The 25,533-nt window shown below is 56.1% G+C and overlaps 2 protein-coding genes across 3 annotated transcripts; one reads left to right on the top strand and one right to left on the bottom strand.

Annotated features, from left to right (window-relative positions):
- The first annotated feature begins 47 nt into the window (after positions 1-47).
- Positions 48-13,776, top strand: IGHMBP2 (immunoglobulin mu DNA binding protein 2). 2 transcript variants are annotated; one of them, XM_074230883.1, is made up of 15 exons: positions 48-164; positions 495-664; positions 1,321-1,516; positions 2,491-2,588; positions 3,605-3,768; positions 3,886-4,080; positions 4,865-4,994; positions 5,072-5,246; positions 5,587-5,769; positions 6,121-6,239; positions 7,288-7,382; positions 7,530-7,653; positions 8,589-9,464; positions 11,302-11,491; positions 13,288-13,479. In XM_074230883.1, exons 1-15 carry the CDS (start codon positions 85-87, stop codon positions 13,394-13,396), a joined length of 2,904 nt encoding a protein of 967 aa, XP_074086984.1. In that variant the 5' UTR covers positions 48-84; the 3' UTR covers positions 13,397-13,479. The 2 variants fall into 2 exon arrangements, with proteins under 2 accessions (XP_074086984.1, XP_074086983.1); XM_074230882.1 differs by having other exon boundaries at positions 49-164; positions 11,302-11,474; positions 13,288-13,776.
- Positions 13,777-23,687: 9,911 nt separating this feature from the next.
- Positions 23,688-24,754, bottom strand: MRGPRD (MAS related GPR family member D). The gene has a single exon (XM_074227621.1). The coding sequence runs from the start codon at positions 24,594-24,596 to the stop codon at positions 23,688-23,690; it is 909 nt and encodes a 302-aa protein (XP_074083722.1). The 5' UTR covers positions 24,597-24,754.
- Between the last annotated feature and the right edge of the window lie 779 nt (positions 24,755-25,533).

The following is a 25,533-nucleotide window of genomic DNA, read 5'->3' as shown; positions in this document are numbered from 1 at the left end:
GGCTGCCAGGAAGCGGAAGCGGCGCGGCGGGCGGGCACTTCCGGGAGGGGCGGGTCTTCCGGCGCCGCGGCCGCAGCCGGCGTCATGGCGGCGGTGGAGAGCTTCGTGAGCCTCCAGCTGCGGCTGCTGGAGCAGGAGCGCGAGGCGGAGCTGCGGGAGAAGAGGTAGCGCCCCCCGCGCCCCCCGACCCCCGACCCCCGGGGCCGCCCGGCCCCGCCCCACGAGGTCCCGGGCCTGCGGCGGCGGCGGCGGCGGCGGCGGAGGAGGAGGAGGAGGAGGAGGCCGCGGCGCCCTGGGCTTCTGTGACAGGCGGCGGCCGGTGTAGCCGGGCAGCGGTGTAGCCGGGCGGCGGTGGGCACGGGCGGCGGTGTAGCCGGGCGGCGGTGGGCACGGGCGGCGGGTGGAGGCGGCGGTGGGCAGGGGCGGCGGTGGGCACGGGCGGCGGCGGCGGGGCACGGGCCGCAGCAGGGCCCCAGCTGCCCCTCCGCCCCCAGGGCCTGGCAGGAGAGCGTGCCCCCGCGGGAGCTGCAGCGCCGCGGCGTGTGCCTGCTGAGGCTGCGGCTGGGGAGCCTGCGCACGGGGCTCTACGGGCGACTGCTCGCGGTGCTGGAGCCCGGGGCGGGGGCCCCGGCAGCCGGCCTGCCCTGCAACAGCTTCGGCCCCGGTAGGTGGGGGCAGGGCTGGTGCCTCGGGCCCCCGAGGGACCGAGGGGGAGGGGGCGCCGCTGCCCGGGCCGGGTCGGGGGGCATCCGGCCAGCCCCCTCCCCCCAGATGAGGCCCCCGACTTGCCCAGGATCCTCAAGGGGGGAGGGGACGGCGGGGCTTGGCCCTGGGGCTTTCTCTCGCCAGCCGCCTGGCACTGCCAGCCGGGTGTAGGCACTGCCAGCCGGGTGTAGACCCTGCCCCCCGCCATGGCTTTTGCACCTCCTGAGCATCTTCGTTGACTTTGGAGTTTTTGTTCACACTGGCGGGAGCGGAAATCCCAGACGGCAGGACAATGCCCAGGGCGGGTGGTCATGCTGGGAGGGGCTTGAGAGCGGGTCCCAAGGAGGGATTGGAGGAGCTGGGACCCCTCGCCCTGGAGCAGGGAAGAGAAGTCTCTCGGCATTTGTGATCTTCCCAAGAAGGCCACAAGGGGCACATTGCAGGGAGGCGACTTCAGGATCATCTGGGACGACAGATACTGTGCTGGGCGGTCCATCGGGCCAGAAAGTGGGCAGCGGCGCGGGCTCCTGCCACTCTCATTAACCCTCAATCACCCCCAGTTAAAGAACTTGTTTTAACTGACTGTTGCCCACCCCACGGCATGTGTCCTTTCAGGTGATATCGTGGGGCTGTATGAGAACACCGGTGAGGCCGCTGCGCTGGCCACCGGCATTCTCACACAGATCACACAGAGGTCCGTGACTGTGGCCTTCGATGAATCCCAGGAGGGCGCCGCGCTGGCCTTGGATTCCGGAGGTCTGTATCGGCTGCTCAGACTGACCAATGACATCACGTACAAGCGCCTCAAGAAGTAAGCCCTAGGGGCAGCAGGAATGAGTGAGTTAGGGAGCCAGAGCCAGGGCCTTGGACACCCCCTCAGGCAGCAAACCTGGTGGGCCCTCTGAACTCTCTGCCTGGTACCAGGGTCACACAAGAGACCCTGGCCTCTGGCCTTAGGTAGAAAAAAGCAAGGTGGGGTGGTCTTTGGAGGGAATTGGTCTTCTTGGATGTGGGGGAAGAGTGAGGATATTGTAGGCCTGGAACTGTCTGAGCTGAGGGGTGGAGATGAGAGGGGTCACTGAAGGGCCCGGGGCAACCCTTGTCAGTGGGGAGGCTGGGCATCTGGGGGGGCATCGTGGAGAGGGCTGAAGGAGATCATAAATGACAGAGCATTTATTAGATACCTACTGTGTAATGGACCTTGGTGCCACAAAGGCTGGGGGAAACCTCCCTGGATCTTGAGGGGGGCTGGGTAGGGGGCCCCTGTTGTCTCCTCTGACCTCAGAGCCCTCTGTGGGGCAGGAGGGAGAAGGGTTTGGGTTCAGGGATTCTAGAAGCAGTTATAGAACTTGTGCTCAGAACTTGCTGGGAGCAGTGACAAGCTTCCTTTCTAGGGTAGGTCTGCAGATAGCTGGCGGAGGGAGAGTGAGGGAGAATTGGGGAGCTCCCCTGTGGGGTCCCTTCAACACCAGGTGGGGCAGTCAGCCTGGGAGCCACGGGCAGGGGTGATGAGTCTGGGGGGGGGGAGAGAGGAAGACAGGGCTCCTCCCTCTCATCTGGCTCCCACTGTATGTTTTCCCCAAAACAACCAGGTTTCGTTTTAAAAAGTTCTGAATCAGGTCTGGTCAGGTCATTTTTGTCCCTTCTGGTCCCCAGAGAAAGGGGCACAGGGAAGGCTGTGAGTGCAGGCAAGAGAAGAGACCCATGGAAGGTGTATGGGCAGGGGCGGGGTCGGGGATTTCTGGTCCTCCCTGGTTTCCTAATTGTGGCATTCTCTGTTGGCAGAGCTTTAATTACTCTCAATCAGTATCATTCGGGTCCGGCCGCATCTCTCATAGATGTCCTCCTCTGTGCTTCAGAGCCGAGCAGCCCCGCTCCCACACGTAAGTGCGGCTTGGGCTGGGGAACTCACGCCTCCAAGATTCCCCCTTTGTGGATCAGCAGGACCCCAGGTCTGCGGGGCCTCAGCTGCCTCGGGGCCAGGGACACCTCTCCTGATGAAGGCCTCTCGGCCTTCAACTGTGATGGGGCTTTCGGGAGCAGAGTGGGCTTCCTCTCCCTTGCCCCTGCTGACAGTGGCCGCCAGGGCTCAGATGGCGCAGCATTCTTTGGGGGAGTCCTTCTTGTCAGGCTGCCAGTGACTTCCTAGGAGGGCTAGGAGCACAGCTTAGACTGGGCCGGATTTCTACTGAGCTAATTGTCCCTCATTTGACTTCTTATTTGCCCCGTTAAATATCCAGTCATTTTGGTTAATCCCAAACTGGTGATTTCTTCATATAGTACGTCGGCTTCCTTTGGTTCACACATGGACCAGACTAGGGTCACTTAGCAGGGAAGAGTAGGGAGCAGAGCTGGGTCTCCGGGGACTGGGTGACTGGGCAGGGAGGCCTTCAGTTTTATAAATTGAAGATACACTCGCTCTGCGTGCCCCCGCCCCCACTCTGATGTCCTCTGTGTGAGCAGGTTCAGATTTCAGCTGACAGCTTTCCATCAAGGATTGGGCAGCAAAGTCTTGTGGGTTTTCCATCACCCTGGAACCATTTGATCCTTGCTCTTTCTCCCCAGCCTTAAAGGGGAGACAATGACAGAAGTGAATGTGACAGGCTTTGTTCTGGCAGTGGGAAGGCCCTGACCCAGGTTCAGAAGAGGACTTTGTCTGGGCCTTCAAGAAGCTCAGTCTTTTGGGCAGGGGGGAAGGTGGCACCAGTGAAAGGCAGAACAGATGCTGCCACTTGGGAGTGACCCAGGTCAGGGTATGAGGTAGGGAGAGGACGTTTGGTGGGGGGTCAGAGAGGATGCTCCATGGAATGTGCAGGAGAGGGAGATGGGGTGCAGAAAGCAGTGGGGGTCCTGGGGAGGGGAGGCTGATGGGATTGAAACCTGACCACTCTTTTCCCAGAACCACTGACCTTCTGCAATGGCTCCCTGGATGCATCCCAGAAAGAGGCCGTTGGCTTTGCACTGGCCCAGAAAGAACTTGCCATCATTCATGGCCCACCTGGCACTGGAAAGACCACCACTGTGGTGGAGATCATTCTGCAAGCTGTTCAGCAGGGCCTGAAAGTGAGCCTGCCTGTGGCCTGGGTCCGGGGCGGGGAGGGGGGGTGTGTGTGGATCATATGTCCTGCACCCCCGTGTCCTGGTGATAACAAGACTAACTAGGGTTCGCTTCTGCTTCAGGTCCTGTGCTGTGCCCCTTCCAACATCGCTGTAGACAACTTGGTGGAGAGGCTGGCTGCGCAGAAGCAGAGGGTCATCCGCCTCGGGCACCCTGCACGTCTTCTGGACACCATCCAGCACCATTGCCTTGATGCGGTCTTGGCCCGCAGCGACCAGGCCCAGATTGTGGCAGATATCCGGAAAGACATCGACCAGGTCTGTGAGAGGGTGGATGGGGAGGGGCTGGTGAACACCTCCTGCCTCTCCTGTGTCTGGCCGGAGCTCATGTCTATGCCAACAAGTGCCCGGCAGAACAGACCCAAGGGGGTCAGTGCGGGGGGGTGGGGCTGGAGTTCAGTGGGTGGGCAAAAGCCTGAATGGGGGAGGTTAGCTGGAACTTGAAGGAAGCCCAGAGGGAGGAGGAGGAGGAGGAGGAAGAAGAGGAGGAGGAGGAGAGAGGAAGGAGGGAAAGTCAGGAATAGGAGACCCTAGTACAGAGGCCCAGAGTCCAGGGATGGAAGGTGGTAAGTGAGCAGCAGCCTGGAGACCGGGGTCTCAAGGGAGACAGAGGGGGTTCTGAAGGGCATTCCAGAAGAGGGGGATCTGGGAGCTTTATGCTGTAAACTGAGGTAGCAGAGAAGACCCTCTCCCAGGATTGTCAAGGTAAATGATGCAAGGTGAGCAGAAAGGGCTCCGTGAAGGTCTCCATGATCCCTCTTATGCTTAGACCTCAAGGAGCATGGTGGGTGGGGGGTAAATAGGACTGGGGGTTCCCTTGGGCATTGAGGAGCAGGTCCTGAGGAAAGGGCACCCCCCAGATAAGAGGTGATGGAGATGGACAGATGAACAGTCCCCTCATAAGAATCCTTGAAGACATCAGGAGGAAGCAGGGAAGGCTATGAGCATGCTGATGGGGGGCCAAGGACAGGGGCCAGTCTGCACTGGGGAGAAAGTTGAGTCTCACCCTGATGATGAGCTTTAGGTGTCTGCCCATCAACAGGTCAAAGGCGGCAGAGACAAGAACAGCGGCCGTGAGCTGAGGCTGCTGAGGAAGGAGCTGAGGGAGAGGGAAGATGCTGCCATATTGGCTGGCCTCTCCTGGGCTGCCGTCATCCTGGCCACAAACACCGGTGAGGTGCCACTCCTTTCTGGCAAGGGCGGGGGGGCTCCACTGGGGAGGCCTGGCCCATGGACCTCTCTGAATCAGGTGCCTCTCCTGACGGCCCCTTGAAGCTGCTCCCTGAAGATTACTTTGATGTGGTGGTCATCGATGAGTGTGCCCAAGCCTTGGAGGCCAGCTGTTGGATCCCCCTGCTGAAGGCCAGAAAGTGCATCCTGGCTGGAGACCATCGGCAGCTGCCCCCCACCATTGTGTCCCACCAGTAAGACCCAGGCGAGGTGCCTTAGCTATTGGATGGGGGGGGGGGATGAGCTCTGTGGGCAGAAGCGGGGAGCCTCCGAAGCTTGTCCTGTGGTCAGGAGGCCGGCCTGGTTGGGCAGGGTGTGGGGTCCCAGAGGAGGAGACCAAGAAGAGGACTCTGGAGTCTGCCCTGCCTTCGTGCTCTGTAGGGGCCATGGTCCTTCCTGGATTGGGTATCACCTCTGGCCCAGAGCAACCCCAAGAAACGTTGAGTTTGAGCTGGTGTGTCCTAGGGGTCTCTGTGTCCTGTTTGGGAGCCTCCCTCCTTTAAAGGTCCCCACAGCTTCCTCTACCTTCTGCAGAGCTGCTGAAGGGGGTCTGTCGCTCAGCTTGATGGAACGTCTGATTGAGAAGCACGGGGATGGGGTAGTGAGGATGCTGACTGTCCAGTACCGCATGCACCGGACCATCATGGAGTGGGCCTCGCAGGAGCTGTACCAGGGCCGGCTTACCGCCCACCCCTCGGTGGCTGACCACCTTCTGAAGTAAGTGGGCAAGGGCTGGGGGCCTGCCTGGATGGGGAAACGGAGGCTGCCTGGGGCTTGTCGGGGAGACTTGGACCTCCTCTCTCTAAGCCTGTGCCCTCTGCCTCACGGCAATGGTCCTCCATTTTGGGTCCAGACTAGCAGACTGAGTGGGCCTGGGGTGGCAGGTGCACATGGCCCATGATGCCTGCAAGCGTGGCCTGAGACAGTTTTTAAAAATAAACAAAAATGCAGCCGAAGGTAGATCTGGCCCCATTCTGAGGCTCAGGGGCCCCAAGGACCCCCAGGCCTGCCCTGGAGAGTGGCTTCAATGGGGTTAATACATAATTACCTTCCCCCTCATTGTCCCAGGGATCTGCCGGGAGTCACTCCCACCGAGGAGACCTGTCTCCCCCTGTTGCTCATCGACACAGCGGGCTGTGGCTTGTTGGAGCTCCAAGATGAGGACGAGCAGTCCAAGGGGAACCCAGGTGTGTGGGGGGCACCTGCCCAGGGGCTGCCTGCCTGCAAGCCTTTGGGGAACCATTCCTTTTAAAGACAGTTCCTTATTGATAACTTTGGTTGTGCCAACACGCATCCCCTCTCAGTGTCTGTGCTCACCTTGGAAAGGTTCTGCCTCCATGGTCCCTCACCTCTGCCAGGCAGGAGCGCCCCCTCCCATGGTACCTGGGGCCTGGCCAGTGGCATTTCTGTGCCCAGTTCTTTCTCTGGGGGCCTCCTTTCCTCCTGCTCAGGATATTCCATTAAGTTTTCTTCCCCCTGAGATACTGGTAATTTCAGACCTCTCCCTCGTTCCCTCCCCTTCTTTTCTTCCTTTTCCCAGATTGTTAATATTTTTATTTGAAGTTTTGAGTTCCAGATTCTGTCCCTCCCCCCCCCGAGACAGTAAACAGTCATACAAAGGTCATGCATGTGCAGCCTTGTAAGAAATCTCCAGAACAGTCGTTTTGTACAAGAAGACTCTATCAATGGAGTCAAAGCTGCCCCATCTGCTTCCTCACTGACCTTTGGGGTCGGGCTTTGTCCTTTAAACCTGGTCGGACCCTTGACCAAGGCTGAGACACTTCCTGATGAAGGCGGTCCCTCATGGGCCTTGGCCATGCCTGTCTGGCCTCGTGGCCCCCATGTTAAAAGCAAGAACATTGGTGAATGGTTGAACCTAGAGGTTTGGTATTTTAAAAAATGCTGCATATTACTTCAACCCTGGGCATGTAGGACTGACGGGGAGGGGGGATGTTCTGTACTGACAGACAGAAGGGCGGTTGGGGGAGTGGGCAGCTTCAGGGGGTCCTGCTCTCCACAGACTGTACAAGGTCAGAGGAGAATACATCTTTGGGGGGGGGGCACTTCCATGGCTGTCTCTGTGTTCTTTGCCCTGCATGGTGCTCTCCAAGGGCTGTGGCTGTGACCCAGTCTCTCTTTAGGTGGGGCCAGTTTTTGTGGGATCTCACACAGGATTTTTAGGGTCTGAAGGTCTCACTCTCGTGTCCTAGGTGATGCCTCCTATTTTCTTACCAGGTGAGGTCCGCATCGTTAGTTTGCACGTACAGGCTTTGGTGGACGCTGGAGTCCGAGTGGGCGATGTTGCTGTCATCGCTCCCTATAACCTGCAGGTGAGATGGATGCTGATGATGACAGGGGCTTTCTAGGTGGACACCTGACCAAGGTGTGGCCCAAGGCCTTGGTAAGGGCAGGGAGGCATGGCCCAGTGCCCACATCCTGGGCCACTGCCTCTGACTTGGGGGTCTCCCATGGTTCAGGTGGACCTGCTCAGGCAGCAGCTTTCCCCCAGATATCCACAACTTGAAATCAAATCTGTTGATGGCTTTCAAGGACGAGAGAAGGAGGCCGTCATCTTGTCCTTTGTGCGCTCCAACCGAAAGGGTAGGAGGGTCTTGGGCCTGGGGCTTTGGGGCTTTGTCTGTGGCAGCTACTTCCTAAATGGGGGAGGGGGCGACCTTTAGTGGGATGAGAACAAATAAAAGACTCTGGGATCAACTTGTGACAGATTTGACATGAGAGGAAAACAGTCAGAGACTCAGACACCGCCTTCTCTGCATCCCGGCTCCAAGTCGGACATCAGGCCTGTCCTCTCTGGGGGTGAGGTTCAAGCAGGGGATGGCAGAGGAGAATTGAGGCAGCTCCCCAGCCCCCTGCCTGAGACCCAGGCCAAAGGGGACATTTCTGGGACAGTCTGGGACATCCCTACAGCCTCCTGGAGAGAAGGGTCAGAGAGCAGGTGGCCCCCAGGGTCAGGATGCCCAATGGGGTGAGGCTTGCTCCAGACTGGATGAGCCTTTCCTGTCTCTTAGGGAAGGGCTTGAGAGACTCCTGTGTGGGGATGGAAGCCACCAGCTCCAGGAGCTTTGTAGGAGGTGGTGGCAAACCAGATGTTTTCCTTGGGCGACTTTGAGCCCCTGGCCCACCTGCCCTGGGCTGGGGGGTGGGGTGGGGGGAGCTTGTGGCTGTGACTCAGTCCTGGTCAATCATGGGCCAGGACGGGTCCCTGGGATCCCCTGACTTTGGACTGCCAGAACTCAGACTACCCTGGGGGAGAGGCATCGCCTCTGGGACAGATTTGTGGGGTGGCTGCATCCCTCCTGGAACTTCTTGTGCTCTCAGAAGTTGGGCTGAGTGGCATGGCATGGACTGTCCCTGGGGGTTACAGGTTGGGGCTAGGGAAGGCCCAGGGAGCCCCAAGCTTAGGCCCCCCAACTCCAGAAGGGGCCCGAGGAGACTCCCAGTGCCTGCTCTTCTGGGGCTCCCCAGCCAGGCCATGACCTCTGCAGTTCGCCACCCACTCTCTGTTCTGTTTCCAGGTGAAGTCGGTTTTCTGGCAGAGGACCGAAGGATCAATGTGGCCATCACTCGGGCCCGGCGCCATGTCACCATTGTCTGTGATTCCCGGACCATCAGCAACGACACCTTCTTGAAGAAGCTGGTGGATTATTTTACTCTGAAGGGTGAGGTCCGCACGGCCTTCGAGTATCTTGATGACATTGTCCCTGACAACTATTCCCATGAAGGCTCACGTGGCCCTAGCCAGGTGGGCAGGAAGCCCGGGGTCCCTGCCCAGTCTGGCCCCCAGCCTCGCCAAGAGAGCCAGAAATCCCGAGGGGCCCAGAAGCCCACCAGGAGTGGTCCCCCGTGCCCGACACAAGAGGACGCCAAGGTTGGTGGTGTGGGCCGACCCGAGGGCGCCATGGACGTTTACAGAGCCATGATTGAGGACTTTCTGGACAGTGACAAGACCCTGCTTGAGTTCCCTGCGTCCCTGAATTCTCACGACAGGATGCTGGTCCATCAGTTGGCCGAAGAGCGCGGGCTCAAACATGAGAGCGTTGGTGAAGGGAGGAAGAGATACATCTCTGTGCGCAAAAAGGGCATCCCTGCTGCCACCACTACCCCTGCCCTCTCCGCCGCTGCTGCCGCTGCCTCCATGGCACCCCCTCCAACAGACAGTGAAGGGCAGGCACTCCAGCCTGAGTGCCTGGGCTCAGGAGCTCCAGGCCTTGCCCTAGGGGAGCAGAACCCCACTGGCAGCACTGAGGACAGTCTGAATCAGAAAGCCCCGCGCAGGGCAAGAGGACAGGCGGGGAAAGCCAGGCTTGGGCCAGCGACCAGAGAGTGCCAAGACCCTGCTGGCTGTGGGCCGCCAAAAGTGTCGGGAAGGAAGAAGGGAAAAGAGAAGCAAGGTGAGGCCTTTTAGCGCTTGCAGAGGATGAGGAGCTCATCTCCTCTTTTGGGGACACTATTCACAGTTGGGATCCCTGGGTTCCCTGTAAGGGAAGTATGTCATCTGGGAGTAGAGCCCCCCTCTGTCCTCGACAGCCCCTCTGGGAGGGCGGCCTCTCCCCCCCAGACGCCACCTTCTCAACCTCCCTGGGGCCTGAGGTGAGGGAGGGGATCCTGACTTTGACCAGAATCAATCTTGCCAAGTGAATGCCCGTCTCCCCATGGACTCCTGGTTTCCCCTCAAAGCAGTAAGTTGCAAGAGTCAGGCAGTTGTGACCGCGGGTCTGTCTAAGCTTAGATGTGACAGGTGCCAGTGGCTCAGGCTTCACATTTCTGCCTCCTCTCCCCTGCCCCCCCCCAGTCTACACTGCCTGACCAGAACCCCAGTTCCAGGTTGGTGGCTGCTGCCCGTCCTGGGGCATGGGGCAGAGCATTGAGAGTAGGAGGGGCTGGAGATCCATGGATGCTGCATCACTGGAGCCCTCATTTGGTCAGAGGGGCTTCATGTCAGCACCTGAAGCCACACACATGTGAAGACACATGCATGTGCACACACATGTAGACATGGGACCTGTGGAGCACTGAGGGGTCCCCAGGCTCAGACACTCCCTACTTCCTCCTGGGGGCCGAGGGGCCGGAGTGTGCTCCAGACAGGCCCAGGCTTCCCCAGGGTCAGGGAGGAGGGAACAGCTACCCCTGGGGCCAGGCACTGTCCAAGCCTCCCCAGGGAAGCATCTCTGAGTCTCCACAGGGGTGTCCCCTGCAGACCCCCGGTGCTAGAGCCCCTCAACTCCCCTCTGAGCTGCAGTTTCTTCATCACCGCTCATGCATCTGAGGGCTGCTGAGCAGTGGGCTCACCTTTCTATGGTCTTCGATTGGCACTTTTGTCTTCATATCCCTTCATTTATCCCCCAACTCTGGGGGGGGGGGCACGGGGGGCCCACCCATATTTTAGAGCAAAGCATAATAAAGGGAAGAAAAGCCCATCAAGGTCGGCCAAACCACCAACTCCTGCCCGATTGGGCCATTCAGGAGAGTGTTTGTTCCCAGAGAGGAGGCTGAAGCTTGGGGGGATTCTGGCTGCAGCCATTTGGCTTGCCCTGGCCCCTTCTCCCTTAGAGACCCTTTTGCCCGGGCGAGCTGAAAGTCAAGCCCACCTGGCCATTTGCCCTGTGTTGTCCCCCCCCAGATTGCACCCCAGTATTATTGGGTCTTTTGACTGGGGGCAAAGCAGAAGCAACTCTTGGGCAGAGGGTGGAATGGGGTTGGACCCCCCAAGATGGGGTCTTGGCCCTACTGGACCCCTTTCATGGAGCTGACTACCGAGGTGCTTAGCTAGCGATTAGTACTTTCTAAACCAGTGTGGAGGGAAGGAGAGCTCAGAGCAGCCTGCAGCCCCCCTGGGGGGTTTTGTCATTGTGAAGCCTTGTTCTGACCTCTCCGGGGCTTAGCTTCCAGGCAGCTTCAGACACTTGTAGGACAGAGGCTGGTAAGGTGCTGGGCATCTTGGAGCCTCCCCTTGGGAGCTAGAGGGATGCCAAGCTCCCTGCACCCCAGATCCAACCCCCATCCCCCAGCAACAAAGGAATGAAACAGTTAAAGTAGCGAGGTCCTCCATGGACCTGACCATGGGGCAGGAGGAGGGCGCCCAGCTGGTCCTGGGCAGCAGTACCCATGAGGGGCAGGTGGGTACTCCCAGCCCATCTTCCACTTCTCTGCCCCAGGCTGTGGCCAGGGGAGACCTGGCTTGGCTTTGGGTCCCTTTCCAGTCTTCCTGCCTCTGGTGTTCCCCCACAGGTCTTCCTGGAGGTAATCACATAGCTGAGGAAGACTTCGAGGCTTTGGTCTCTGCTGCCATCAAAGCGGACAACACCTGTGCCTTCCCAAGGTGCAAGGCCAGTGTGGTGATGCTGGGCCAATTCTGCTCACTCTGTGCTCGCCGCTTCTGCCTCAGCCATCATATCCCCGAGGTAGAGGTTTCACCGTGGTGAGGAGATGGGGGTGGGTGCCTCCGTCCAGGTGGTCATTGGCCTTCCTCAGGTTTGGCCACAGCCAATATCAGTCTTGGTGAACTGATCTGGGGTGGGGGTGGGGGGTGACTTGAGGCGAACGTGGAGGCTCACAGCCCAGCCTCAGGGTCGAGCCGATTATGTCTCAAGGGGCCTCTCTGCTTGGGGGCTTTTAAAATTCCCACAATAGAAAAGATTCTTTTTTTCAGTTTGGTGAGGACTTTGGTTTAGTCATCTTCTGTCTAGAGTAAAGGCCCAGATCTGTGCACTGCCCTGCAGGTTGTCTGGGGGAGCCAGGGCCTCGTCCTCCCTGTAGGTGCCCCCCCCAAGCTGAATGACTGGGAGGGAAGGGGGTCACTGGGATTGCTGATTGTCAGAACACAGTAGGACAGTATCAACCTCTGACCTCCCACATTTAGGGGGGCTTCTCTGGGCAGGAGGGAAACCTAGAAACCCACCTGCCTCAGACTGTGTGACCATAATAAAGGGGGGGGGACCAGGAAAGGCATTAGAAAATCTGTCTGGGGTACAGAGCTCTGTGACAGTGCCAGAGTTGGGCACCCCCAAAGTGAAGCTGCTTCAGGGCTGTCATCTTTGTGCTGCCATCTGCCACAAGCATTCAGTGTCTTAATCTGTAAAGTGGGGTGATGAATGCTCTGCATGCTGTGGGAGGGCCTTCCTCCACCCTGTCCTGTTCCTTGGGGGGGGTCCAGCTGCTTCAGCTCTTGGAAACATGGCCAAGCCCCCCAAGAAGAGCTGCCAGACAACTGTCTTGCCCGCCCCCCGCTTGCCTCTGAGCTTCTCACACCTTTTGGCCCTTCTGTGGGTCTGGTCTTCCCCCCCGGGTTGTGCCAAGAAGCCCCCCATGTGGGGAGGACCCTTCAGGGCTGCTCTGTCCACCTTGGCTTCACCAGCGACAGAGAGGAGAGATGGGAAAGTGGTGACCATGGGGCCCAGCACAGGAGGTTTAGCTCCTGGGGACCCCTTGTGTTCTGGTGGGGGTGGGGGCCCTGGCCTTCATTTGGTTCTTTATCCATGGCCCTGCCTGTTGACTGGACAAACGGGAGGGGGGGTGGTGAGAGGCAAGTTGGGGTAATTTGCTTTGGTCCAGCGGGTGGAGGGGGTATGTGCAGCTTGGGGGGAGGTGACCCTCTTGTCTAGTGCCCTGGACCCCAGCAGGGGCTGTGCTGGCTAGAGAGAGTGAGGCTCATGCCAGAGAGAGGTGTGTGTGGGGGGGTCCCTTCTGACATAAAGAGCTGGAGGTGCTGCTGGGCAGGCTGGAGACAGCAGTCACCCAGAGACGGATGTAGGGAGGGATGGAGAATGGGGGTGCAGGGTAGAGGAAGGGATCTGAGGAGGGGCCCGAGGGGGCCGGGGAGGCCCAGGAGAGTCTGGCACAGCAAAGACAAGGGTGGCCAAAGCCAGCAAGGGGATGGGGAGAAGGGGGTAAGATACTGATGGTGACCTCGGGCTGCAGGGGACACCTGGGAGGGGGCTGGGTTGCTTCTTCCCTGCAGCAGGAAGGCAGTGGGTAAAGCTGTCTGGAGCCCCCAAAGGGCTTATTTCTAGTTTAGTAAGAGGGCGGAGGCATCGGGGGCTTGGTGAGGGAGGGAGAGGTTAGGGAGCTGACGTTGGGGGGCTGGGGGCCAAGTCAGCCTCTGCCTCCACAGACTGCTCACTCTGCCCACTGACACCAGGGCTCTTTGGGGTTTCTGGATAGACAGGGCCAGACATCAGAGTCCTGCAGCCTCAGTGGGCGCGGGTGTCTTCCCAGGTCCACGGATGTGGTGAGAAGGCGCGAGCGCAGGCCCGACAGAGAATTAGCAGAGAAGGGGTCCTGTACCCCGGCAGCGGGACAAAGAACAAGGGTCCGGACCCCGTGAAGAGAGTCCACCTGCAGAAGAAGCTGGATCAGAAGCTGGTGGAACTGAGTAGCCAGAGGAAAAGCAAGAAAAAGGACAAGGACAAGTGAGGGGCCACGTCCTTCGGACCACCCCCATCTTTGGAGGGAAGGACTGAGGCCCCCACCAGAGGAGCAGACCCAGCTGCCCCCTGACTGGGTGGTGGCACACCTGATCACAAAGGAGTGGGGGGGGCAGCTGGACCCGGGCAGGGGAGGGGTGTTTCTCTGGGTGTCTAGTGGTGCCAGCTAGTGACCCTTGGAGCCTTTGGGCGTACGGCATCATCCTCCCTGTTAGGTGGGAGGGGAAGGAGGGGAAATGTCCCAAGTGGAAGGAACTCAATAAATCTCTGTGAAGCTGCACAGGTTTGGCTTGAGGTGGTCGAGGGGATCTGGGAAGACCCAGAAAGATGGGAGGGACCTTGGGGCTGCTGTCTGCCTGCCAGCTCTGCTTTGGCTTCTAGAACCTTCTCTTGGGTGGTCCAGCGAAGGCCTGGGGTTCGGCCCTATCAGGCTCTCTGGGATGGCTCACCCTGGGCTGGCACTTGGGCTCTTGGGGGCAGAGGGACCCTGGACCCTGGGACCCCCTGCCCTGGGCTTTCCCTGGCAGGAGCAGTGACATCAGCCTTTTTTTTGTGTCATTTCTAAGAGCGTCAACGATGTCTGGTTCCCCCGGTCCCTGGCCAACACCTCCGTTTGGGGGGGGCCACTTGTTAGCCTAACACCCAGAGTTGTGCTGAGGGTGCCGGACGTCTGAGCTGCCCCCCCAGATGAGGGTCGCCGCTTGGGAAGGGCTGCTCTCCTTTCCATGTGTCGAACCAACACGGCTTTTCTTTTGGATGGACCCCAAACCCATTTGTAAAAATGAACCTTTATTGGTGACGAGTTTTCATGTCCCTCCTGCTCCCCAAGAGCCTCCTGCGAGGGAAAAAGCATTCAGCAAAACTAATAGAATTGCTCTGCAGGTTCCCCTCCCTCCGGGCCCCCAGGGGTCAGCTGGGCTGGAGGCACAAATCTGACTGTCCGTTGGTGCGACTGCCTGCATCAGGCCCCTCCAGGCCCAGGCATGGCCTTGGTTTAGTCCTTGGCCCGCTGATTCAGGTTTGTCAAGCATCTCCAGGGCCCCGGGCCTGCCTGCCCAGGGAACCTCTGGGCCCGAGGGATGGTCGGGGGTCGGCCTGGGCCACGGCTCTGACAGCAGTGCCCGGCTTCACACAGTCCTGGCGGCCACTGCCCAGATCTAGGCCTTGCCGGAACGGTCCCGTTTGTTAGGAGCCTCCTCGATGTGACTCTTCCTAGTTGCTACTTCGTGCAGACCCCTGGACCCCCGTTTGGGGTGTGGCTGGCCCATATGGATCCCGATACGACCTTGGCCGTTTGGGCCGCTGCCACCTGGCCATTGACTGGCGGGCTTGGCCTCCCCAGTTTCTATCTCAAAACATTGGTCTGTCCCTGTTTCAACGCCTTCCTCGGTGGCGAATGAAACTTTCTGGGTCTGAGTTACTTTGCATTCGCCAAGGCCAGCTGTGTGCTCCGGAGGCGCCGATGAGCATTTGGAGGTCCCTGGGCCAGTGGGATCTCTGGGGCTCAGGCTTCCGTGCCCCCTCCCTGCCCCCCGAGTCCTCTCGTTGGAGGGGTTCGGATGCCGGGGCCTCGCAGCCTCACAGCTAGGGTCGGCGGCCAGGCCCAGACTGGGCCGGACTGCTTGGGACTGGACGAGGGCGGACAGCCTTGTGTCGTGGCCCCATCTGTGGTCTGGGGCGTGGGGCCCTGCAGGCAGCTGCCCCCCCTCCCAAGGTGGACCCCTCCTCATCCGCTGTCTCTGGGCCCAGTCAGCTTGGAGGCAGCAGCCGCCGCGCCTCGGCTCCCCCCGAGGTCGTCTGGTCCACTTTAAGCTACGAGATGAGTGTCTGCACTGTCAGAGGAGTCACCCCAACCTGGTCCGGTGGTTCTCTGAGAGCTCCTCCAGTGGGGGGCTGGGGCCGGGGGGCTGGGGAGAGGGCCCAGCCTGGCTGTCTGCATTGCAGTGTGAGCGTGTGTACATGTGTGTGTATAAGTGTGTGAGGTTGTGAGTGGTGTGTGTGTTTGTGCAAGTGTGTGTGTGAGGTTGTGAGTGTGTGTATGTGTGTGAGGTGAGTGGTGTGTGTGTTTGTGTAAGTGTGTGAGGTTGTGAGTGGTGTGTGTGTGTAAGTGTGTGAGGTTGTGAGTGGTGTGTGTGTGTGTGGTGTGTAAGGTTGTGTGTGGTGTGTGAGGTGAGTGTATGTGTGTATGTGTGTAAGTGCATGGTGTGTGAGGTTGTGAGTGGTGTGTAAGGTTGTGTGTGTGGTGTGTGAGGTTGTGTGTGTGTGGTGTGTGAGGTGAGTGTGTGTGTGTATGTGTGTAAGTGCATGGTGTGTGAGGTTGTGAGTGTGTGTGTGGGGGGAGTGTGATATGTGTGTTGGTTTCTGTGCATGTGTAAGTGTAGATGTGTGTGGCCCCCGGCCCCCCAGCCTGGCTGTGATCTGTGATCTGCCTGGTGGCCGGAGATCCCGGAGTTGGGGTGTGTTTGGGTGTATGCTGGGGTCCTGAGGCACGGCACCCCTCCCACCCTGCCTGTAGTCCTGATGCCCTTCCTCTGGGGGGGTTGTCTCTGTGCCCACCCGGTCTCTAAGTCACCCAAAGCCGCTGCGCTTTGGACAATGGCGTTCTCAGCCTCACCATCCTGGAGTGTCACTGGAACAACTTGGAGACTCAACTGTAGATGTTCCTCCCCCGGCAGACTCCTGTCCAGGCCTCCCCACATCTTCCTGTGCCCATGCCAGAGTGGCTCTGCCCACTGGACTGGAGGCTTTCCTCCCTTGCCCACCCCAGGACAGTGCTGGAGGAACCCCCATCCTGGTCATGTGTCGCCCTCTCTCTTCCTGGCCAGGTCACCTCTGCCTACCCCCACCCTGTGCCTCCCAGGGTCTTCCGGGAGTATTGAATTTTGACCCTTTGAATATCGTAGCCCTCTGCAAGCTGCCATCCTTGGGGGGCTGGCATTAAGGGCCTCTGATTTTATGAGAAATTGGGGGTCCTTGAAGGGCAGCCCACTCTTCTCCATCCAGATACAACATATGGAGTTGCTTCATCCACTTGGTCCTTCTTGTGTGGATGGTCAGGCTCAAGTCTCCTGGGGGATTACAAACCCCTCCCTGACCACCTTCCAGCAGAAGCATCTGCAGGGTCTCCCGTGCCTGGGCTGAGGCGTGCCCCTGAGGACGCCGCGTCCTTCCTGCGCCTGGCTCTGGCCACACACCCATTTCAGACAGTGATCCAACAAGGCCCTGAAGGAGCGCTTCGGCTTAGCCAGAGCGTGAGAAGTGGACAGATGAGCAAGGGAGGGGAGCATGCGAAATGAGGCAGGGCATCCTCCCGGGCACCTTCCTGGCACAGGCCCAGCGTGGGCAGGTCCCTGACCAAGGTGATGGAACCAGGATTTGAAGCCAGCTCTCTGTTCTCCTCAGGGCTCATTATGTTGCCTCCAAAAACTCCTGCAAGCCTGGGCCCGGCCTCTTGGTTGGCTCAGACCCCGGCCTCCAGCATCGGGCCCCTCATGGGGCAGAGCTGAGCGCCAGCCGGCACCTCTCCAGCCTCTGGCTTCTCTCAGTCCAGTTCGGGGAGCCTGCAGGCCCCCACGCCCCAGACCACAGATGGGGCACATCCGGGGCTCCAGAAGCTGGCTGCCAGTGCCCACTCACCACAGGGTGAGGGGAAGGGTAAGGGAAGACCAAGGGGGAGACTGAGGGAGGGGGAGGAGAGGCAGAGGGAGAGCACGTCCGGAGATGACCGTCCAGCCAGGGCTTGGGGGGGCCTCCCCTTGACTTTGCCCGATGTCACACTCATCTTCCCTGATGGCTGAAGGCTGAGAGGAGTCAACTGGCCTGGGAGGCGGGGGGGCGGGGATTGAGGGAGGGGAGGGCCAGGTGAAGGTGCCCCCCACCTTGCCCTGTTGTTAAATGAGTCCAGAGCCAGGTCAGGACAAGGCTCCTGGACAGAGGTACCTGGGGATGGGGGTGGGCGTTGGAGGCCAAGCTCTAACCCGGTGCTTCCCAGGGCAGGGAGAGGCGGTGCCAGGGAGGCCGAGAAGCCGGCGGCCTTATTTGGCCTGGAAAGTTGTTCCTCTTTGAGGAATTGGAGCCGGCCGGAGGATCTCTCCCTCGGGTGAAGACGGCCCTTTGGGTCTTCCGGAATCTGGTGCATTCCTCAGTTTGGGGAGTGTTTGAGGAATCCCCCAGGGACGTGAGGGGTCCTGAAATCGCCCCCCTCCCCAGGCAGGCGGCTGTAGGACCCAGGATGGTCCTGGGGCGCCACAGAGGCCACCCTGCTCTCACAGACCCCTCCTTGCCGGGGACTCCCAGGATCCAGCCCAGATGGGGAGAAGCCGCCGCATCTGGACTCGGACTTGGACCCGGGTTATCAAGAAGTGGAACCAAGTTCGAGCTTCTCCCCCGAGACTGAGGCAGGGGAGGGGACCTCGCTCCATTCTGGGGGAGTCTTAGGGAAATGATGGCGCTTTTGTTGCCACATCAGTTTTGTTATTCAGTAATTTCTTAAAGATAAATGATTAATAATTAATAGACCAAGCCCGTTCTCTGGGTTACTGGGTAGAAGGCCGCCCTTGCGGTCATCAGTCCTCTCCTCTGGTACTCATTAGCCATAGGACTCTGGGACAGTCGTCGCACCTCTATGAACTTCAGTCTCCTTGTCTGAGAAACGAGCCCGGGGTGGTTGGGAGGCTCGGATGAGACAGTGGAAGCAAAGTCCTCGGAAACATAAAGTGTCACAAAGCTGGTTTGCTGTCGTTCAGTCCCGCCTGACCCTTCACATCCCAGGGGCCGGCGGCCTACCGATGCTATTCATAGGGATTTCTTGACAGAGTTATTGTGAGACGCTTGCCATTTTCTTCTCCAATTCATTTTACAAATGAGGAAATGGAGGCAAGACAAGTGAAATGACCTGCCCTGGGTCACACAGCTTGGTGCGTGTCTGAGCCTGGATTTGAACTCAGGTCCTCCTGACTCCAGATCGTTTGCTATCTGCTGAGCCACCCAGCTGCCTCCAAAAGGCTACTTACCTCTATGAATTAATGCATTTCTTTGGCTATTTGGAGTTTTGTATTTGTACGGGGTTTCTTCAGGTGGAGCCCTAGGGTCACCTCCTCAGGACCATTAGGACAAGAGGCAGGTGTCCAGTCGGTTGAAGGGCTTCCCTGGCAAGGGCCTCGGCTTGCCTTGTTTTTGAGTAATTCTGCTGGTGTCTTAGTCACTGGTCTGCTCGTGGTCCAAGAAATGAGCTGTTGGGAGCTCTGCCTTTTGGCAGAGCCCATCTGGGAAAAGTTCCCTGGGCTGGGCCGGGCCGTGCTAGCTTGGGCTGGGCTGTGCTGGGTTGGGCCGGGCCGGGCCAGGTTAGGAACAGTGTTTAATTCTGGGAGAGAGGAGCTTAGCAGCCAGAGCTGCCCAGAGCCCTGGCTCCCCCAACCTTTGCCCCATTTATTTGTGTTCCTTCGCACGCATGACTACGGAGTTGGACCTGAAGAGGGTGAACGCTGCCAGAGTTATAATTGGAATTCCCAAGTTATGGATGAATTCTGCTTGGGCACTTAAAAGGAATTGTATTCTGGACCAAGAACAGGGACAGAAGCCTGGCCTTATTTGGGATTGAAGCGGCTTCTTTGGAAAGCAGTCCAGGGCCAAGAGCCAGCCCCATGGCTGTGGGGAGCTCCCTAGGATGGCGTCCCCTTTACTGACATGGAGGGAGCCCTGTCTTCCTGTGCCCACTCCTATGGAAGACCAGGACGGGTAGTGAGCTCCTCGTCCCTGGATGTGCTAGGATCATGGATTTAGAAGGAGAAGGCTCTTTAGACATCGCGTGTCTGATCTTGTTTTACTGAGGAAGAGAATAAGGGCCAGAGGAGGAGTTTGGCCAGGGTTCTAGAACTTTCAGTGTCATTGAGCCCATGGGCCAGGGACACCGTAGAGGCGATTTCTGAGTGTGGGAATATGTGAGAGATGGGGGGTGGGGGGAGCTTCCCGGCTCTGCATCCAGAGTTGGAAGATGTGGCTTTTGGGCAGTCTAGTGACCTTAGACTAGTCATTGGCCTCTTGAAACTTTTCACCTCCATAAAAGAAGGATCCCAAAGTCCCTCCCAATGGGAGTTTGGGGGTGGGGTGGCTAGGTAGCCCAGTGAATAGAGCGTCGGCCCTGGAGTCAGGAGGACCTGAGTTCAAATCCGGCCTCAGACACTTAATAATGACCTAGCTGTGTGACCTTGGGCAAGCCACTTAACCCCATCGCCTTGCAAAAAAAAAAAAGAAAGAAAGTCAAAAACAATGTGAGTTTGAAGAGTTGTGGGGTCCCCGCATTAAAGGAGCCCCTCCTCCCTCCCCCACTCCTCTTGGAGCTCTGACCCTCTGGGCTGGGGTTTGGAAAATTCAGGACAGCTGGTGGAGCCAGCCTCCCTCCGGACAGGACGGCGTTCGGCCTTGTTTGGTTGGCAGATACGTGTTATTGAACCTGGGCTCCTTGCCATGGGTGGGGCTCTTCCCAGGCTGCTCTGTACCTGGCAGGCCTGCAACCAGTGACCCCTCAGATGGGGAGGGGCTGATGGAAGAAGGGTCAGAAAGATTTGGAGGCAATAAGGGACAGAGTTGGGGCAGACAAGTTATGAGAAAAATTGCCAATGTGTTATCAGGGTCTCTTCCAACAGAAGAGGGGCTTGAAGCCCTCAGGCTTAGGGACCAGCCTGTGCCAGAGACCAGGCAGGTTGCCAGAACAAATGGAGGCTGTCAGTGCCTGGCCCCCTCTTCCCACGCAGGCCCCCAGGTCTGGCAGAATGAGTCCCACAAAGGGAAGGTCTGGGGAGCCAGGAGGGGAGGCGCCTTCAGATCCATTTTAGACTCCCCAGTTCCCCTTCCTGCTCCATCACTGGCATCTCTCCTCTTCCCCTCCGCCCGCCACAGGTTGGAGCTTAGATTCCTTTGTCTGGACTCAGAGTCTCCACAGTCCGGCCCCAGCTCACCCCACATTTCCTCCTCCACCACCCTTCATCCTGGTGATCCTCCACCTCGGGATGCTTTCCATGCCCTCCTCCCTCTCGCCATTCAGAATCTACCACGTGCCCACCTCCTCCACGCTCCCCCCATCCTTCCCTGGCCTCCCGGCCTTTATTCTTTCTCAACAGGTGCCCAGCCCCAGCTTTGTGTGTTGGATCATGTCTGAGATGGTGAGGTCTGACGGTGATGCAAAGGGGTGTGCGGTGGGGATCTGGAAAAGAGGCCTGGAGTGGGGGGCCCTGCATAAAGGAGCCCACCGATGCCAACAGGAGAGTGAGGAGAGACTGTGCTCCCGAGGTGGGGACCGCCTGGGCAAAGGCATGGCAATGGGAGAGAGTGTGGCCTCACAAGACCCAGCGGGGAGAAGGGGAAGAGTGGGAATGTGAAGCGGGCTGTGGCATGATTATGTGTGTGTGTGAGTGTGCATGTAGGAGTATGTGTGCATGTGTGAATGAGTGTGTGTGTGAATGAGTGTGTGCATGTGTGAGTGTGCCTGTGTGTGAATGAGTATGTGTGAGAGTGAGTGAGAACACAAGTGTCAGTGTGAATGTCTGTATGCGTGTGTGAGTATGTGAATGTGTGGAAGCATGCACAAGTGTGAGTGTACACTGTGCGTGTGAGAATGTGTGCATGTGTGAATGAGTATGTACATGCATGTAAGTGAATTTGAGTGTGCATTGTGAGTGCATGTGTGGAAGTGTGTGTGTGTGAGCCTATATAGCTGGGTGAGTGTGCATATGTGTGCATGTGAGTGCAAGTCTGTTTTCCACACTTGGGCAGCATGGAGGAGGCCCCCCACTCCCTGCTGCCAGCTCTGTCCCAGGTTTGGACTTTCCCCCTAGATGTTCATGGTCTGCCTCATCTTTTATTAAGGGACAGGCATCCTGGGGACTGGGAGGCAGCTCCTCCTGGGAGCCCCGGGCTCTGTCCTCCCTCTGCCCCTCGCCCATCAGGCTGAGGCCCCGACTCCCTGGCATTGCTTCTCCACCCCTTGCCTCCCCTGTTGCCCTCTAAAGGGGCTTCCGCAGCCTCTCCTTGCCCTGTATGACCCCCCAACCAGTGACCAGGCCAGGCTCTGCAGCCCTGTTTGTGGCTTGGCAGGTCCCAGGTGGGCGGTGGCCCGAGGGATGCTCAGAGGCTTCCCACTGACTCGAGTTGCCCCCATCTTTGGGGTGAGACCCTGGAAGAAGAAGGCCGTGGTGTTGCACCTCTGTATAAAGGGGATGAGAATAACCCCTGCCTCCCAGCATGTGGGAGTGTGAGGATCAAAGGCAATATTTGTGAAGTGACTAGTATACAGCCGGTGCCTAATGAATGCTTATCACGGGCCAGCATGGGACTCATTTCTTCCTTTCCCCTATTTAGTCTGGAGCCCAGCACAAAGGGCCGTCCAGAATTCATGAGACTTGTGATTTGGGTCAGACGCCATGTGACCTAGTTCTCCCTCATTTTACAGAGGAGGAAAAAGGGACACAGGGAACTCCAAGGTCATCCAGAAAGTCCATCCCATAAGTGAACTTCTCTCTCTCTCTCTCTCTCTCTCTCTCTCTCTCTCTCTCTCTCTCTATCTATCTATCTGTCTTTTATCAATCAATCTATATATCTGGATATAGATAGATATGGCTAGAGATAGGAATATGGATAATGGATAGAGAGAGGGATAGGGATAGAGATAGGGCATGGATATGGATATGGATATAGATATATAGATATAGATACAGATACAGATACAGATACAGATATAGATATAGATATAGATATAGATATAGATATAGATATAGATATAGATATAGATATAGTCCATTCCTGGGAACCCATGTGGAACTTGTTCAATATGGTGGGAGTTCCCAGAGCTCCTGTCCCTCAGACCTTGCCCACCTTGGGGGATTGTTTCCCTCCTGTATGTTTAGTTCAGGGAGTAGGAATTCAGTCAAATCCCACTTTTTTGAGCAAAAGATAAATGGAGATAAAGACCAAGTGTGTGGACCCTTGGAAATGAACATGTTTCATTCTGGTAATAAAAAGAAGAGAGGGAATAAAAGTAGCAGAAGTTAAGATTTAGATATCACTTTCTATGTATGGATCAGGCACTTTACAATCGATATTTCATTTTCATTATTATGGGCTCCATTTTTTACAAATGAGGAAACTGAGGTAGAAAGAAATGAAAGGACTTGCCCAGGATCACATGGCTAGTGAATATCTGAGGTCAAATTTGAACTCAGATCTTTCTGACTCCAGACACAGTCCTCTAGCCACAAGTTACCTCTAATGAGAAAGGCCACAAGCACCCTAGTCTCTCAGAGGAGTGTGGCCCAATAGATTAGAATCAAATTTACTTGCTCTAAATATTGCCAATCTAGGGATATAAAAGGTCCCAAGCAAAATTATTAGATCACCAGTTGTTAGCTTGCATCTCTTGGTTCAATCCCTTCCCAACAAGTGCTGGTTACTTGAAGGGTCATCGCACATAGTGACTATTGAGTAAACCTGTTTAATGAAGCAAATCAGCTAAAAGAAATTGGGGAAAGTTATTCAGATTAGAATATGCCAGAAAAGTATGTAATAGGGAATGAACTCTCCTGATTGGCACAAGATACAATGAATCCAGATCAAGAAACAGAGTCTGAGATCAATCAAAAGGATGTTCTCTGAGGTCTCCAGGGACAGGATGAGTTGGGTCTCTAACAAGGCTACGTCACCCTCAGAGAGTTCTAGGGGTATCTCCATAAGAGTAGGCATTCTTCATGTCACAGGATCAAGCCCCCAGTCTTAAGTTTTCCCCAATATCTTTTTTTAGGTTTTTTTTTTTTTTTTTTGCAAGGCAAACAGGGTTAAGTGGCTTGTCCAAGGCCACACAGCTAGGTAATTATTAAGTGTCTGAGACCGGATTTGAACCCAGGTACTCCTGACTCCAGGGCCGGTGTTTTATCCACTACACCACCTAGCCACCCCTCCCCAATAGCTTTTAACCATTTAATATCAATTAGCTTTTACAAAGAGATATATACTGAGATTACATAGCAATTATGGGAAATTGCTTCAGATGAAGTATTTGGGCAGTTGCTTGAGGACCAATTTCTATGGGATTAAGCACAGGCTGGGGTTGTTAGATAGATTGGAGTCTCAGTTATTTATTTAGCAGTTACCCTTGGGAGCTCCTCAGGTGTATAGTCACCTTCACCCTGAGCCCCTCGACTATCAGCCCAGTCGAATGGTTTCTGGAGGTGACATCTCTTCCTCCCAGAGAGCCCTCTTTAGTACAACCTTGAGGGGTTCATGAAACCTTCTCTTGTTCTGACTCCCAACCATGAAATAAATTATGGGGTTGGCTGTGCTGTTCACACAAGAGAATATTGTAGCCACATCAAAGAAAATCTTCTTCAGTCTCCTATCCATTGTGATCCAGTAAAGAATAAACCAATACACTGTAAGGGGCAGGGCACAGATGAGAAATACCAAGGTGGTAATCAGGATGATGATGTAGAGTCTTTTTTCCTTTCTTCTTTTGGAGAATTTCTGGACTTTAATGAACAGGATCAAGCTAGATGCACACATCAATGGGGTGAAGACCCCCAAAATTACAATCGCAAAAAACCAGTCTATGCTATGACACAAATCCCTATAGTCCTTTCGCATGACACAGAAATAGATAGCTACCAGATTCTCCAGGATGGCCAGAATCCACAGTATCGTACACACCAGGGATGAGAGATGTTTGGGACGGTGATTCTGGTACCAGATGGGGAAGAGGACAGAGAGACAACGCTGAAGGCTGATGGTGGCCAGTAGGCTCAGCCCCAAGGTGTAAACAAGGAAGCTGATCCTTAAAAAGACTTCAGAAACATAATTGGCCCAGAACCCAAACTCAGGTCTGTGAAGAACACCTGAGAGCACCGTGCACAGGAGAAAGAGGAAATCAGCAATGGCCAAGTTGAAAATGTAGACAGAATAGGGGCTCTTCTTTATCCCGAACCTGAGTAGCCAGATGACGATTGCATTCCCTACCAGACCACACAGACCCAGCAGAACAATGATGATGGTTATTCCTAGAAGGGATGTTTCTTGTTCCTCAGTGGAGATGGTAGGGGCTGCTGTCGTATCTATCATTGTTACCTTGGGGTTGAGGCAGGAAATCCCTGCTAATGAAAAATGGAAATAAATGAGTCATGCTTCCATGTTCTAGGAGACTGGAGCAGTCAGTGAGTCCTGGCCCCTCTGCCAAATACAGAAATGCAAAAATATTCAATTTTATTTTCAGTTCTAAATTCTCTCCTTTCCTCTCACTTAGTCATTGAGAAAGCAAGAAAGTAAATGCTATTACAAATATACATAACCATATGCAAATTTCTGTATTAGTTGTGTCCAAATAAGGAAAAATAAAGAAAAAGAGAAAAGAAAGAAGGAAGGAAGGAAGGAAAGAAGAAAGAAAGAAAGAAAGAAAGAAAGAAAGAAAGAAAGAAAGAAAGAAAGAAAGAAAGAAAGAAAGAAAGAGAAAGGAAGGAAGGAGGGAAGGGAGGAAGGGAGGGAGGGAGGGAGGGAGGAAGGAAGGAAGGAAGGAAGGAAGGAAGGAAGGAAGGAAGAAAGGATGGAAGGAAGGAAGGAAGGAAGGATATATGCTTTAATCTGTCCTCTGTGTTGGGAGGTAGGTAGATGGCATATTGTTCCATTATGAATTCTTTGGAATTGTGGTGGGTCCTTCTGTTGATCAGAGTAGCCAAGTCTTTCAGAGTGGACCATCACTTACAACATTACTGTCATAATGTCCAACATTCTCATTCTACTCACTTCACTTTGTATCAGCTCATTCAAGTTTTCCCAGGTTTTTTGTTAGCCACCTTTCCTTAAAGTACAATACTCTTCCATCATGATCATATATCTTAATCTATTCAGTTATTCCCAATTGATGGGCATCCCATCAGTTCCCAATTCTTTGCTGCTACAAAAAGAGCTGTTATAAAGATATATATATATATATATATATATATATATATATATAATCTTTATTTGTATACCTATGTATATTATTACATGTACAAACCTATAT

Source organism: Macrotis lagotis, chromosome 3 (assembly GCF_037893015.1).
Source record: "Macrotis lagotis isolate mMagLag1 chromosome 3, bilby.v1.9.chrom.fasta, whole genome shotgun sequence".
Lineage (NCBI taxonomy): Eukaryota > Metazoa > Chordata > Mammalia > Peramelemorphia > Peramelidae > Macrotis > Macrotis lagotis.
Note: the sequence above shows the minus strand (reverse complement) of the source record. Positions and strands in the feature narration are given on the sequence as shown.

Excerpts from the sequence above, each read along its gene's own strand:
- IGHMBP2 (XM_074230882.1), top strand. The coding sequence starts at position 85 with ATGGCGGCGGTGGAGAGCTTCGTGAGCCTCCAGCTGCGGCTGCTGGAG. Across the intron at positions 165-494 it reads GCGGAGCTGCGGGAGAAGAG|GGCCTGGCAGGAGAGCGTGC; the intron begins GTAGCGCCCCCC and ends CTCCGCCCCCAG. Across the intron at positions 7,383-7,529 it reads TCGCTCCCTATAACCTGCAG|GTGGACCTGCTCAGGCAGCA; the intron begins GTGAGATGGATG and ends CCCATGGTTCAG.
- MRGPRD (XM_074227621.1), bottom strand. The coding sequence starts at position 24,596 with ATGATAGATACGACAGCAGCCCCTACCATCTCCACTGAGGAACAAGAA.